Source organism: Electrona antarctica (genome assembly GCF_951216825.1).
Source record: "Electrona antarctica genome assembly, chromosome: 11".
In the NCBI taxonomy this organism is placed as follows: Eukaryota; Metazoa; Chordata; class Actinopteri; order Myctophiformes; family Myctophidae; genus Electrona; species Electrona antarctica.
Genome location: NC_136792.1, coordinates 21,633,968 through 21,649,251, shown reverse-complemented (window position 1 = coordinate 21,649,251; position 15,284 = coordinate 21,633,968). Strand labels below are relative to the sequence as shown.

The 15,284-nt window shown below is 43.4% G+C and overlaps 1 protein-coding gene across 5 annotated transcripts; it reads right to left on the bottom strand.

Annotated features, from left to right (window-relative positions):
- Positions 1 to 122: 122 nt before the first annotated feature.
- Positions 123 to 14,520, bottom strand: LOC306932354 (uncharacterized protein). Of its 5 annotated transcripts, none has more exons than XM_079514124.1 (9): positions 14,410 to 14,520; positions 13,308 to 13,551; positions 4,828 to 4,895; positions 4,213 to 4,354; positions 2,833 to 2,963; positions 2,293 to 2,479; positions 1,803 to 1,886; positions 1,485 to 1,583; positions 123 to 1,223 (listed from the first exon to the last, which is right to left on the bottom strand). In XM_079514124.1, the coding sequence occupies exons 1-9, from the start codon at positions 14,463 to 14,465 to the stop codon at positions 960 to 962; spliced, it is 1,275 nt and encodes a 424-aa protein (XP_079370250.1). In that variant the 5' UTR covers positions 14,466 to 14,520; the 3' UTR covers positions 123 to 959. The 5 variants fall into 5 exon arrangements, with proteins under 5 accessions (XP_079370250.1, XP_079370251.1, XP_079370252.1 ...); XM_079514125.1 differs by having other exon boundaries at positions 2,293 to 2,461; XM_079514126.1 differs by having other exon boundaries at positions 13,470 to 13,551.
- Between the last annotated feature and the right edge of the window lie 764 nt (positions 14,521 to 15,284).

Sequence of the window (15,284 nt, the reverse complement as noted above, 5' to 3'; positions counted from 1 at the left end):
TTTAACTAACCAGTATTAGTATTGAATGCAACATTTTCCTTAATATTGATCCAAATTAAAATCTGCTAAAGTGAAGTTCAAGGCAGTCAAATAATTATGCAGTTCTGAATGACGTACCGGTAACTCATAATAATTTAATTAGATCTGTTTCGGACAAAGTGCAATTCAATAGCTCAGCCGTTTATAGCCATACATTGATACAATAATTTAATATGAATAACAGTCATTTACAATTCCATTCAAATGGTCAAGATTTGAAGCTTCCCTCTTGGAAATCTCAATAATTCAGTCACTGATGCATGTGCTGTATGAAATCTATATCAAAGTCTCCTACATTTTCTCCCTCTTTTTGAACAAAATGCCTCAAATCATCCAATTGCCATCAATGGTGTAAAAACAAATGGCACCCTTTTCACATTGGCCTATTATAGCGCCACCATGAGGCCACAACCTGACCTGGCCTGGTGGAGGCCTGTTCCCCGAGGGCCACTTTTTTGAGTTTATTTTGTACCATTTCAAGTTTAAAATACATGCTACCAAACAACACTGGTGAACAGGTTAACAGGAAACTTTATGCCCAACAGCAACCGAAGCAGAAGGTTGTCCTCTTACAGTAGCTATCCTGTCTCTCTCAGCTTTCCTACTGCTGTCTTTCCTACCTTGTCTCGCTCTCTGTTATCCTACTTTGTCTCTCAGCTCTCTATCCTAGTAGTAGTAGCTTTCCTACTGCCAGTCAGTCTCTCCTAAGCTGTCTCCCTCTCAGCTTTGTTTCCCTCTCAGCGTTTGAAGCGTTTCCTCCTATCTAACTTTCCTACACTGTCTGTCTCACTGATTTCTTTAAAGCCCAAACCACACCAAAGGGGCGAGACGGGACGAGACTGTTTTTAAGGTCAACCACACCAATGCAACTCATTGAGGTTTTGTCCCTACCGGTATGTTTTGGGCTTAGAAGAAAAAGTTCACTTCCTCTTCCCAGATCTGCGAAGGCGTCCAATTGCAGTGGAGAAGTGCAGGGCTGATCTCTGGCACAGGGTACGAAGGGAGTCGTATGTGGGTGTGTTGGTGTGAGCGTCAAGGAATAGGGGTGGCATACAAACCCCAGCTATGGGGAAGGGTCCTGCATCACCCTCTTGAGTACCCCCGCCGTCGAGTCCGTCCAGGTGGGCCTGGAACGTAGACGTCTGTTGTTCCAAGGAGAAAAATCTCTCCTGGACCATGTCAAACTGAGAGAGAGAGAGACAGACAGCTTTGAGCTCCCATGAACGACAAGTATGTATGTATGTTTGTCTAGCGCAGTGGTATCTAAACCTTTCAATTTCAAGGACCCCCATAACTCTGAGAGTGTACAAATGGGTCCATTTGGTTCCATTTGTTCACTCTCAGTGTTACAGACCTGTAAGGGTCCACTTGGAAGCCCCTCAAGAAACACTGATGGTCTCTGGACCCCACTTTGATAACCACTTGCGGGTGGGGGTGTAATGTACCTGCTCAATGTTGGACTGCAGCAGCAACTCGGGCCAGACGGACTCTGCATTAACAGCACCAACACGGTGCCTCGTATGTGTGTGGCTCCAGGTCAGCTGCTGTGAAACAGAGGAGAACTTTACTGCCTCAGGCAGTGTAAACACAGCCAAATAGAACACAACAAATAACCATATAACACATGAACATGCTGAATAGAACCTTTCTGATACTGATTTCTGTTTTTCCTTCTGTTTTGCTTTGATTTGCATGTCTTTACTGCTGCTGTATCTGTAATTACTGAAATGACATCTTTCATCGTGTTTTCCACCCAATCTTACTTGCAGAAGTTGTGTGCTGCCCTCTAACTGCGTCTGGCAGTGATGCAGTCTGCTCCGGTACTCTTTCAGCACTGTGGACAAATTCTGCTCCGGACAAGTACAAAGTATTATGAACCAAACTTTAGCACTTTCACCAGCACTAAAAACACATGTGCAGATACACAAGCTTACCTTTATAGAGCAGAGAGTCATTGGGAAATATAGTAACACCATGACACATTATACAATCTATGCCCAAAATGTATCAGACAAACCAAAAGCCATTGGCATGTTTGAAGGTGAGCCAAAAAGGCTTTGAATGCATCACACCTTTAAAACCACTTCGCCATTTTTACAAACTAATGTTACAATGCTTTACTTTACACTGTTTTGCACAATACATAAACTGAATGACAAAGTTATGTACAGATGTATGTTAAAGGGAGACTTTTTAGGCAACTGCTTGTCCATCAAACCATCATCCACCTGTTTCTTCTCATCACATCCTTACCTCAGTCTCTATCTTGGCTGTGGACAGATCTCGGTGGCCTTGGCTCCACTCCTTGTCGTTGGTAAGGGTGACCCCAGTGTGGAGCTCTTCCAACTGAGCCCAGAGGTGTTCCAGTCCACCTAGCATGCCCTTCACATGGGCCTCCAATTCCCCCTGCACCTGGAGAAGACTATGCAGTGACCTCATCCTGTCAGAAGAAGTGTTGGACACATTGACTCTGGCTATTTTAATGAATGAGCTCTGTAAGTTGAATCCTGAAGTGATGTTTCATATATTGTCAGTATTTATTATTTTTGCATTTAATGCTGCATTTCAGATAGGGCAGAAACATGTGGGACAAGACGGGAGTCGGATTCAAACTCAGGTCTGTGAACTTATTGGCTGAGCCGCCATGCACCTAGTATATTGACAGTATCGTTTGGACAAAAACAAAAAAATAATTACACATACTAACTTATGTGTTATATGTATAGCATTTTATCTATACATTGTTAATGTATGGTGAGTGCTCAAAAGATAGCAGTCTTCATGCATGCTCACCTCTGCTGTAGATAAACACTGGTGTGCTTCACCTTGTCTATCAGTATGGGGTCGTCTGTGCCCCGATGATTCACACATCCTGGCTGTGTCTCTGACAGAATGTCAGCCCTCTGAAGTGCAGATGACACTGTCTGTTGAGGGAGGATCGAGGGCAAGACTTCAGAGTTGAACTTTGACCGAATAAAGATATAATGATTTTGTATGTGCAATTTGTAAAATCAAGCAGTTCATAAGATGAAACAATAAGAATAGAAACAGAAATGAGAGCACCCAGCTGACGGCTGCTCAGATGGTCATAAATCACTTCGGGACAGCCTACTGATCACTCCCACCAAGTTTAACATAAACTTGGTGGGAATCCAATCGATTCTGGATTTGGACTCTAATAATAATAATAATAATAATAATAATAATAATAAAAACACTAAGAAACAACACATTTAAAACTAGAAAAAGTGCCCCTCGGGGCACAGGTCTCCACCAGGCCAGGTCAGGTTGTGGCTATAATAGGCCAATGTGAAAAGGGTGCCATTTCTTCTTACGCCTTGGATGGCAATTGGATGATTTGAGGCATTTTGTTCAAAACGGGCCAATCCTGCAAACTTTGAAAGCCAATGTTAGCCAATTAGGATGGAATATGAAATATCTGACAGATCCATCTTGAACACATGACTATAGAGATACTGTGTAACGATTTGCGGGACCTTTGGACAGAATCTGGAGGAGTAATATCAATAAATTTGTTTTACAAAAGTCGGCCTCCTGGTGGCGCTATAATAGACCGTTCTGGAAAATTTGGGGCAGAGGTTCGGGTGCAGGTAGTTCAGACAAGTCATTGGTCCGACAAATGACAACCCACCTCATCTCCTAACCTAACTATAACCGCAAGCACGGGAGCAGACGCTTGTCTGTGGGCAGATATTTTGACAGGAAACTGAGATGAATAATCTGTGCGAACTACTTAAACCCTATATACTTCTTCACACCACAAATAGCCAAACATTTTGAAAAACTAATACCGGTATGGACACCAGTTTAAAAGTAGTTAACAGTGAAGTAGACAATTTTACACTATACGCTACAGATATATTTAATTCTAATTTGTATTATTTAGTCATGATTCTGATAGCGTGACAGATTATTATGGAGCCTATGATAACACTTCTTGTTCTTGCTAGGCACCTCATGTTAGACACCATTACCCACACATAGGTAACTACTATAAAAAAATAAGCATTTTCCAGCATTTCCCACATTTCAAACACATACCTGCCATTACAAATAGTGCACTGAAATGTAAGTTATATTCAAATATCTCAAGCAGCACATGTCCAAACAAACTACAAACTAAATTGTGAGTGGCACTGGTGGCGATCTCACCTCCAGCCTAGAGAGAAGATCCTGAATGTGTTCTAAAGTGGGGTCCAATAGTGGCTCCTGTAAAACACACAGCAGCAGACTGTCTGCCAGGGCATGAGCCAGGGGAACAGCCTGGTCTGAGCTGCCTCTTTTACTGGAGAGCCTACACAAAAGAAGATACGTTGAAATAAAAAGGATTAATCCACTAATGCATTAATTATATGTACATATGTACTAGATGTTCTGTACTAGATATATTATTAGCCTGAAAATCTAGTAGCGCTCAACTTTTTTTTGGTAGAAAGCCTTGAGGGGAGACTTTTCCCTTCTAGATAAGATATTATGTGTGTATATACAGTATATTAGATCCCCATTGGCTGTCTAATGTTGGTCTGTGGACCGCCACATCATGGAAACGGTTAAATGACAACTGAATCCAGCCGTTGCTACAGTGATGGAGAACGTCAAGTTCCCCACTTTAACCACTGACAACAAGTATCATTTTTATGTTATTTTGTCTTAACAATGTATTTTTGTGATAAATCGTGTTGAACATTTCCCCCAAAATAATTAACTATAGCACAACCGGGAAGTCATTTTGACATGTATACGGATACTTGAAGTACATTGTCTCACCATGAGTACTGCTGGTAACCGGTGTGTTCTGCCATAGCCTCTCGCCACAGCCTTTGATGGGGCTCCACCTTCATTTTAAACACAAGCATTGAATAATAGAACGGTACTTTAAGACAAGTCACTGCTGCTTTCACAGTAGACAAAGAAGACTATAAAGAAGTATTATACTATATGTACATTATACACCACGTTATACACCACATTTGGAACAAGGACAAAGTGATTTTCTGGTGCAAACTTTAGTATTAGGATTACTTTAGGTTAACACCAAGCCAAACTCTTGCTTATGGCCGGTGTGGCAGACCAGGGGAAACAGCCAGGCCTATTCCCCATGGGGGAGGTAATAGAGGGAGTATATTACCCTGTACAGGTATTGCAGCCAATGGGAGCCTGGACATGGACGCACCTGCAGCCAGTAAGGCAATCAACAGAAGCTTTTAAATAGCCGACGCCCAAGCTGCCTGGGGAGTCAGTTTGGACTAATGGAGGAGTGAGGAAGCAGGAATCACTCTGTTCATGAGGAGGCTGGTATAATGGATATTCCACAAGCCGACTGAACTCCACAAGGGAGAGCCTACAGCACTCTCCACCCCCTGAATACCATATAGTCACTAGCTCTCTCTCTGCTCTGCCCACAGGACTAAAAGCCCAAGCCCCAGACAGGAGGAACCCTGAGTTGATGTTTTGCCCCGTTTACCCCTTTCCCTAACACGTTAATAAAAGACAATTTATGTTGATTGCCTTACTGGCTGCAGGTGCGTCCATGTCCAGGCTCCCATTGGCTGCAATACCTGTACAGGGTAATATACTCCCTCTATTACCTCCCCCAGCCTCCTTATGTGGGCACAGCAAGCTCAAGCCCAGGTCTACAACCGGAATGCCCAAATACGGGAATTCAAGCTTGGAGAACTTGTCCTCGTCCTTGTCCCAACGGCCGAGTGCAAGTTCCTCGCCAAGTGGCATGGGCCCTATGAGGTGGTTAAAAAGGTCAGTGAGGTCAACTATAAGGTGAGACAACCCGGGAGGAGAAAGTCCTGTCAAATCTATCATGTGAATCTCCTAAAAAAGTGGCACCCCCCTGACTGTGTTCCGATAACCTCATTCATTGCAGAAGCCCCAGTCTCTGACCCCTCACAGGTACCTCTAGGCCCCCAACTGGCCCCGACCCACCGTCAAGATCTCATAGAGTTGACCAGCCAGTTTAAAGATGTGTTCTCCGACCTGCCGGGGCGCACTGATGTGATACAACATGATATAGTCACCGAGCCAGGAAAGAAGGTGAGGCTCCGCCCGTATCGTATCCCTGAGGCTAAGAGGGAAACCATCAGAGACGAGGTCAAAAAGATGTTGGACTTGGGGATAATTGAGGAATCGCAGAGTGCCTGGTCAAGCCCTATTGTTTTTTTTTTAATTATCACTTAGATTTTTATTTGTTTTTGAACAAACACACAATAGTAAAGGACAAACACAGCACAAACAAACATGAAAAACAAAAAATAAAAATACAATAAAGTCGACAATGCGTATCAAATCTTGCTCAATACATCACATATTCCTAGACATATTCTGGTGTTCCTCATTCCCCCATGCCCTCATTGTTCATGATCAGGTCATTGAATATTGTCCATTTGGACCATTTGTTCTCCATTCGTTCCTCCTGCAGTCTCAGGCGATGTGTCAGTTTCTCCATGAGCTGTATCTCCTGAATCAACTCCTCCCATTGTCCCTGTGTTGGAGACTCCTTCTGTCCCCATTTCCTTGTGATAGCCTTCTTTCCTGCCGCCAATAAAATGTTTACCAGATACCTATCCTCTCCTCGTATCTTTCCCCCCATCAAGTTTCCTAAATACAGAACATCACACTTCATAGGCACCTCATAACCCAACACCTTTTGTATCTGATCATGTATCACTTTCCAAAAAGACTCAATTCTGGGACATTTCCAGAATACATGTGAGTGATCCACATTTACATCTCCACAACCCCTCCAACATTGTATCTGTTGCTTCAACTGCTTGCTCATAATTCTTGGTGTTATGAAAAACCTGCAAAGATTTTTCCAAGAGAATTCCCTCCATATCCGTGAATTGGTAGATGATTGGTGCATTTTCCACATATGAGCCCAATCTTTTTCTGTAATTTCTATGTCTAGTTCTGCTTCCCATTTCTTTTTAATATATTCTGTTGAATGACTGCCACTCATCAAAGTCGTATATATTGCTGATATAATTCGAATATTTTTCCCCTTGTATATATTTTTAATAATTTGGACAATACCATTCACTTCTATGGAGGGCTTCCCTTTGACTTCCTTAATATAATAATCCCTTAGTTGAAGATACCTGAAGAAATCATGTTTATCCAATGTATTTAACACTCAAATCTGTGAAACTCTCCAATGCCCCATTTTTCTCCAAAACACACCAGGCTGTCATTCCTCTATTGCTCCATACTTTAAAGCCCTTATCATGTCCTGCAGGTTTAAATGAACTATCAAATGCCATCCATTTTAAAACCTTTATGTCCTCTTCAAACCTATATTTCTTAACAATTTTAAACCAGATCTCTAATGTAAATAGGGTGATTGGATCAATACGGTGTTTTATTTTCTTAAACTTTTCTTTGTCTCCTATAATATTCTGTATTGGATGTTTGTCGAATTCCTTTTCCATATCTTTCCATTTTGCTATATAATTTGGTTTACACCAACATCCTACATATCGTAGCTGGGCCGCATGATAGTACATTTTTAAATTGGGAAGACCCATGCCCCCTCCCTCCTTTGGGAGTTGAAGGGTCTGAAATCTGACCCTTGGCCTCTGCCCGGCCCACACAAACCTAGAAATCATTCTGTCCCATGTAATAAATTGCCCTTGGGGGACCTCTACCGGTAAGGACTGGAATAGAAAGAGCAACCTGGATAATACATTTATTTTAACTGCCTCCAACCTTGAGTTGGTACTTGGTCCCCTCCTCTTCTCACTGTACACTAAATCCCTTGGCACCATCATCTCTGCTCACAATATATCCTATCACTGCTATGCCGATGACACACAACTGTTTCTATCCTTCCCCCCCTCTGCCACCCAGGTAGAAGAGCGCATCACTGCATGCCTGGCTGACATCTCACAGTGGATGTCTTCCAACCACCTCAAGCTGAACCCAGACAAGACTGAGCTTCTGTTCTTCCCAGCTAAGTCCTGCCCTATGCGGGAGCTAACTATCTCCGTAGACAACGCCCTGGTAAAGTCTGTCCCGACAGCCAGGAACCTTGGTGTTGTCCTGGACAGTCAGCTCTCGTTCAAAACACACATCACAGCTGTCACTAGATCCTGTAGGTTTACACTCTACAACATACGACGAATTAGACCGTTCCTCACCCAGGAGTCAGCCCAGCTCCTAATCCAGACAACAGTCTTGTCAAAACTTGACTATTGCAACTCCCTCCTTACTGGCCTACCGGCATGTGCACTTAAGCCCCTCCAACTGATCCAAAATGCCGCAGCACGCTTGGTCTTCAACCAGCCAAAATTCTCACACGTCTCCCCCCTTCTCCGCTCGCTCCATTGGCTCCCGGTCGCTGCCCGCACAGAATACAAAACTCTGATGCTGGCATTCAAAGCAACCAAAGGCATGGCCCCCCCATATCTCACAAGTATGATCGTACCCTACAAACCCTCCCGCTCACTCAGATCAGCCAACGCAGGGAAGCTGGAGGTACCTTCACTAAAAACGCCGGGACAACGCTCCACACGTCCCAAACTCTTCTCCCTTCTGGCTCCAAAACTATGGAATGCACTTCCCATTGCAGTCAGAACTGCAGCCTCACTCCCAATCTTCCGCCGTAGTCTGAAAACCCACCTCTTCAGACTCCACCATGGCCCGTAGCACTTGCCCTAGCCTAGCCCCTTAGATAGCACATTATGTAGACTTAGATAGTATTTTAAACAGACTTATAGCTTGTTATGTAGACAGCTCTAGAATTGCACTTTATGTAGTCATAGCACTTTATAGTACACATGTATAATATATTATATAGTATAGTATGTATAGTTTACATAGATACTCCACTGTTACGTTCTTAGTTTACGCATGATTCATGATAACTACTTTTTATACATGTGATGTATGCCTTGCTTTTTGTTATTGCTTAATGTAAGTCGCTCTGGATTAAGAGCGTCTGCTAAATGCCTAAATTGTAAATTGTAAAATTGAGTTCAGGTCTAGTGGCAAAGTAGCCCATCGTTCAATATCTCTTTTTATCTCCTGATTTAATTTATCGTAGTTGGCTTTATATAATGTAGACAATTTTTTCGTTATGTTTATACCCAAATATTTAATACTTTTTTGTTCCCAATCAAAGTTGAAGGCTTCCCTTATAGATGCATTTGGAGCATAATTTAAAGCCAAAATCTGTGTTTTGGCTATGTTGATCTTGTATCCTGACAAACGACCAAATTCTTCTAATACCTTGCTTAAAACAGGAAGTGAGTCATTTGGTCTCTGGAGGAAGGCAATTACATCATCGGCAAAAAGTCCTATCTTGTGTTCGCTACCGTTTACCGTCACACCTTGTATACCTTCATTGTCTCTCACTGCTTGTGCTAAGGGTTCAATAAAAAACGCAAATAACGTAGGCGAAAGACAGCATCCTTGCCTAGTCGATCGTTGTAGGTTGAATTTCCCAGACAAGCTCCCATTTATTTTAATTCTAGCCGTAGGTTGTTGGTATAATGATTTTACACATTGTAATGCTTCCTTATTGAACCCAAATCTTGTCAATACAGCATAAAGGAACTTCCAATTGACCCTATCATATGCAGCCTCTGCATCAACACTCACTAATAAAGTGCTTGTTTTAGTCCTCTGTGCTTGGTCTACAACAGGGGTGGGCAACTTTGACGATGGAGAGGGCCACTATATTTCCACACTCACTCCCTGGGGCCATATATTACTGTGCTATTTTTGAATTGGAATCCTGAAAATTAACATTTTTATGTAATTTCAAATGCCTTTAATTATACTTGTGTTGAGCATTGAGCTACACATTTAGACTGAAGTAATTACAGCGGGTCATGTTTGCATGTTGTGGAATTGTAACAGCTGAAATCAACATTATATCAGCATTCTGACATTAACCTGAGGGCCGCATTAAGTGAAGGTGGGGGCCGCATGTGGCCCCCGGGCCGCCAGTTGCCCAGCCCTGGTCTACAACATGTATAGTTCTCCTCACATTGTCATGAGTCTGGCGATTGATTATGAAGCCTGTCTGGTCCTCTTCCAACATCTCATTTGCTATGTCTGCTAACCTCCTAGATATAATTTTGGTGTATATTTTGTAGTCCACATTCAAAATAGATATGGGTCTATAGCTCCCACATTGCTCTTTATCCCTTCCTGGCTTTGGTATTACTGAGATTATTGCTTCGGACCAAGATGGTGGTATTTTATGTTTTTTCAGGGTCCAATTAAAGGATGCTACTAGCATAGGTACCAACTCTTCTCTGTACATTTTGTACCACTCCACAGGGAACCCATCACCCATTATTATTTTTAAAGGAACTAATTGCCTCCATAATATCGTCGGCTGTAATATTAGCTGTTATTATACGATTCTGCATTACCCCTATGTGTGGCAGGTCCAACTGATCTAAATACGTTTTCATTTCTTGTTCCTCTGCCTGTTCGGGCTGTGTATACAGCTTCTCATAGTACCGTTTAAAAACCCTCTCTATTTCCTCTGGTTCAGTTGTTAGTTCCTTTGTCTCAGGGTCTCTAATTTTGCTAATATTGCTCAATGCCTGTTGTTTACGCATACGTTTAGCCAATAATTTAGTGGCCCTTGCCCCGGCCTCATAATAATTTGGCCTCGGCATTCAATTGTCTTTCTTGTAGTTGTTCAATATGTTCCACCATTGTCATCATGGCCTCGGTCGCTCCCGTCCTCCAGTCCTCCACCTCCGATATCCGTGTCTGCGCCTCGGCCATGTTCGTCCTCTGCTTAGTCACCTCTTCCTCTTGTTGTTGTAGCTCCCGGTCCACTATTTTACGATAGTTTGTGAATTCTTCCTTCATTTCCCTCTTCAGTTCTTCTTTAAACGTTGCTAGCTCCTGTTGTATACCTTCTTTAAAAGTCTTTAGCTCTCTGGTGATATCAGCGAGCCCGGCCCGTATCACTTCGGTGTAGTTCTCCGCCATGCTGCTTTCGGCGTTTTCTTCCAGTCCACTCCCGTCGTTGTTTTCTTTAGTTTGCTTATCTGCTTTATAACTTCGAGTTATCCTACGGCTTCCTTGTTGTTCACCACTCATTTCTCGTCATACCTTTTTCGTTTTTAATCTGTTTTTACGTGGTATTTTTAACTTATTTTGACCAACCTTGGGGAGCTCGCTAATCAAGCAGCTCCTTCCTCCACCATCCTACCGGAAGTCCAAGCCCTATTGTTTTAATTCCCAAGCCAGATGGCACTGAGAGGTTCTGCAATGATTTTAGGAAATTAAATGAGATCTCCAATTTTGATGCCTACCCTATGCCCAGAGTGGATGAGCTTATTGAACGTTTAGGCCCGGCCCGCTTCATATCGACCCTTGACCTCACTAAAGGGTACTGGCAGGTGCCCCTCACTGAGGCTGCCAGGGAGAAGACAGCCTTTTCCACCCCGGATGGACTGTACCACTACCGGGTCCTGCCTTTCGGGGTCCATGGAGCGCCTGCCACGTTCCAGCGCATGATGGACAGAATCCTCAGACCCCATCGTGAGTATTCGGCATCCTACATTGACGATATTATAATTTACAGCAGTGATTGGACTTCCCATCTAGGACACTTGAGAGCTGTCCTGGGGGCCCTGCGGCACGCTGGTCTGACAGCCAACCCCAAGAAGTGCCACCTGGGCCTAGAGGAGGCCCAGTATCTGGGCTACACAATAGGAAGAGGCGATGTGAAACCACAACTCCGGAAAGTGGAGGCGGTAAAAATCTGGCCTAAACCCTCCACTAAGCGCCAGGTAAAAACATTTTTGGGCCTAATCGGCTATTATCAATGTTTCATTCCCCACTTTGCTACAATTGCAGTACCTCTAAATGAGATGACCAAGAAAAGCCTCCCAAATCATGTGGTCTGGACGGCCGAGGCAGAGGAAGCATTCGCCACCCTCCAGAAAGCCCTATGCACAGAGCCGGTTTTGAGGACACCTAACTTTAAAATACCCTTTGTTGTGCATGCAGACGCCTCAGGAACAGGGATTGGAGCGGTACTATCTCAAGGCCAGGACGGAGAGGAACACCCAGTGGTCTATATAAGTCGTAAGTTGCAGAAACATGAACTGAATTATTCCACTGTAGAGAAAGAGTGTTTGGCGATTAAATGGGCTCTACACAAGTTACGCTATTATCTACTGGGCCGGAAGTTTACACTGGTGACTGACCATGCACCATTAAAGTGGATGTCAACAGCTAAGGACAGTAATGCAAGAGTGACAAGATGGTTTTTGGATTTGCAGAATTTTAACTTTACTGTTGAGCACAGGTCGGGCAAGGCCCATGGAAACGCAGACGCCCTGTCCAGGAGAGATGAGAGCTGTTGGTTTGTTGACGCTCCCTGGCCTCTGCCTGGAGCTGGAAGGGAGGGTGTGTGGCAGACCAGGGGAAACAGCCAGGCCTATTCCCCACATAAGGAGGCTGGGGGAGGTAATAGAGGGAGTATATTACCCTGTACAGGTATTGCAGCCAATGGGAGCCTGGACATGGACGCACCTGCAGCCAGTAAGGCAATCAACAGAAGCTTTTAAATAGCCGACGCCCAAGCTGCCTGGGGAGTCAGTTTGGACTAATGGAGGAGTGAGGAAGCAGGAATCACTCTGTTCATGAGGAGGCTGGTATAATGGATATTCCACAAGCCGACTGAACTCCACAAGGGAGAGCCTACAGCACTCTCCACCCCCTGAATACCATATAGTCACTAGCTCTCTCTCTGCTCTGCCCACAGGACTAAAAGCCCAAGCCCCAGACAGGAGGAACCCTGAGTTGATGTTTTGCCCCGTTTACCCCTTTCCCTAACACGTTAAAAGACAATTTATGTTGATTCTGACTCTGAGCCTCTTATTTTATTGTGAATCTTGCCTATTCTCCCCTGGGTTGCCACACCGGGTTAAAAACAGAGTTCCAGAGCCATGTGGCCCACAGGGTCAACAGAATCTCCTGTTTCTGCAGCAGCATGAGGCAGCATGATGTACAAGTACATCCTCCAGCCATGATGTACACTCCCTGGACATGACGCTAGCATGTTGCAGGGACCTTCCCCCAATTCAAGCCTTAAGGCTGAGTGTCATGCAGAGGCATTGGGTCCCATTTTGATAGTTCATGGTATGACCATGCAGGCTGGAGAAGTCAGTACCAAGATGTCATTGGAATAACAGTAAGTAAGCTATATTTGAGGTAGGGTATGACATGAGCTGGACGTCATGACATGCGGCTGGACTCACCTCTCTGTGTCTGAAACTCAGGCAGCACCTCAAGGCAAGGACACACATCCACAGGCCAGTACACAGCATGCAAACAAGCATCAGCCTCCAGAACACCTGCGCTGGGCTGAGAGATGGGTGCAACGGTGCCTCTACGTGGCAAACAGACCACACAATACCTACCAAAGCTAAACTGTACCAGCCATGGCAATGGAGACCTGCCCTCGGAGTTTGGGAGTTGCCATTTGCTGAGAGCCAGTCTGACCTTCAGAAACAGAAAGATGAGATGACAGAGAGAAATACTGACAATTACAGATATAATTTATTTACAATAAAAATAGGATAAACAATAATTGGTGAAGGAATTGTTAATTGTTGTTATACTGAGCTACATGGAAATGACACATAGTTCTAATAAGAATATCAAGAAAAAAGTGAAGAAGGAGAAATACGAATAAATAAAAGTTTATTTGTATAACTTTCAAATAGAGAATGCAGGGTGCATATATATACCTTTGATTATGAGTTATGAGAACTAAAACAATTCATTACAATGAATTATAAACAAACTTGACAAATACAAACTATTCTGCAATGGCAGTCTGAGGCATGTTATGTTTAAACAGTACATCTGTTTATTCATCTGTTCAATTAATTGACAGAATCGATACACCAATGTGTGAGATAGTAGCCTATGTGAATGGGAACTGTGGTGATGGTGACAGCTATGATGCTACTAGCAAAGAATTAAAATCAAGTGCCCTGCGGTGATTGGAGCACAGCTGCACTCGATCAAATCACACTTCTTACAGCCCCGGTGCTAATGTTCACCTCAAAGCAAAGCAAAGTAAAGTTACTATATTTACCCAGGGTAACTGGACTAAGCATCAGATACTTGTTTACAGCCAGGCCCTGCTCATAGAACATTTCATGGTAGTGGTTCAATGCCTTGCTCAAGGGCACTTCAGCGGTGGTAATTTTAACGTGCCGGTCCGGGGATACGAACTGGCGACCTTCCGGTATCAAGACCGCTCCGCAAACTGTTCGGCCACCGCTGCCACACGACAGGCAACAAGAAACCTGCCAACTCAAAAGCTGGTTAATATAAAACACCAGTACGTACCTCTGCGTTTCTCTACATGTCAGCTCTCTCTCCCTGTCCTCCTTCCTACTGTCCATCCATGCATCAGGGCTCCCTCTCCTCTGTGACCTTGATTAGACACTGAGACGCGGACAGTCGGACATGCATGCTGGTGACAACTCTCAGGTGGCCATTTACTTCAACAGACAGAAACATGTTCATTGGGTGTGTTAATTTGTCAAATGAGAAAACCAGCCTGTTTTACCGGTTCTCTCAGTCAATTTTAATTTATGTAGGTAGAGTTTTGCCATTGTCTTCCCACATTCCAGAAAGGTGTTAAACACACCCGACCAACCCAGTTCCTAAAACAGGGCGTATTAAACCAAGCAGAGAACATTTCTGTACAGTAGACATTACTGTTCTGCATGAGTCATGACTCATTCCCACCAGACTTTGGGGAGGGAAGTGCTAAATCTTTGTTTGCATGTTTTTTTTTTACACATGTCATGATGATCACAGCCCAATTCAGATTACACGATAGATGAGTTGGGTCATAATAATAGGGTCATAATAATATTTTCTTATAGTACGCCTTAACAAACTGATTTGCCTATATAAGCTCATTTTAAGTGTGGATTTTGTCTTTCAAAATTCTTTATATAAAAACAAAGCTCCATATTATTCTGCAAATAAAAGCTATGAGCTATGAGCTCTTTTATAAATTGAACTGTTTTCACAGAGAACATACTCATGTTGGACAAAGAAAATGATGTCTAAAGATGTTGGATTTCAGCTCTGAACACAAAACCGCAATATAAAAATGTAAATGCTGAATTGTCATTGTCTTGAGAGATTTTCTTCAAGCAAACCCACAATACACCCCTCTTTGTTTTGTTGGTGTATAGTAGAAAAGGTGC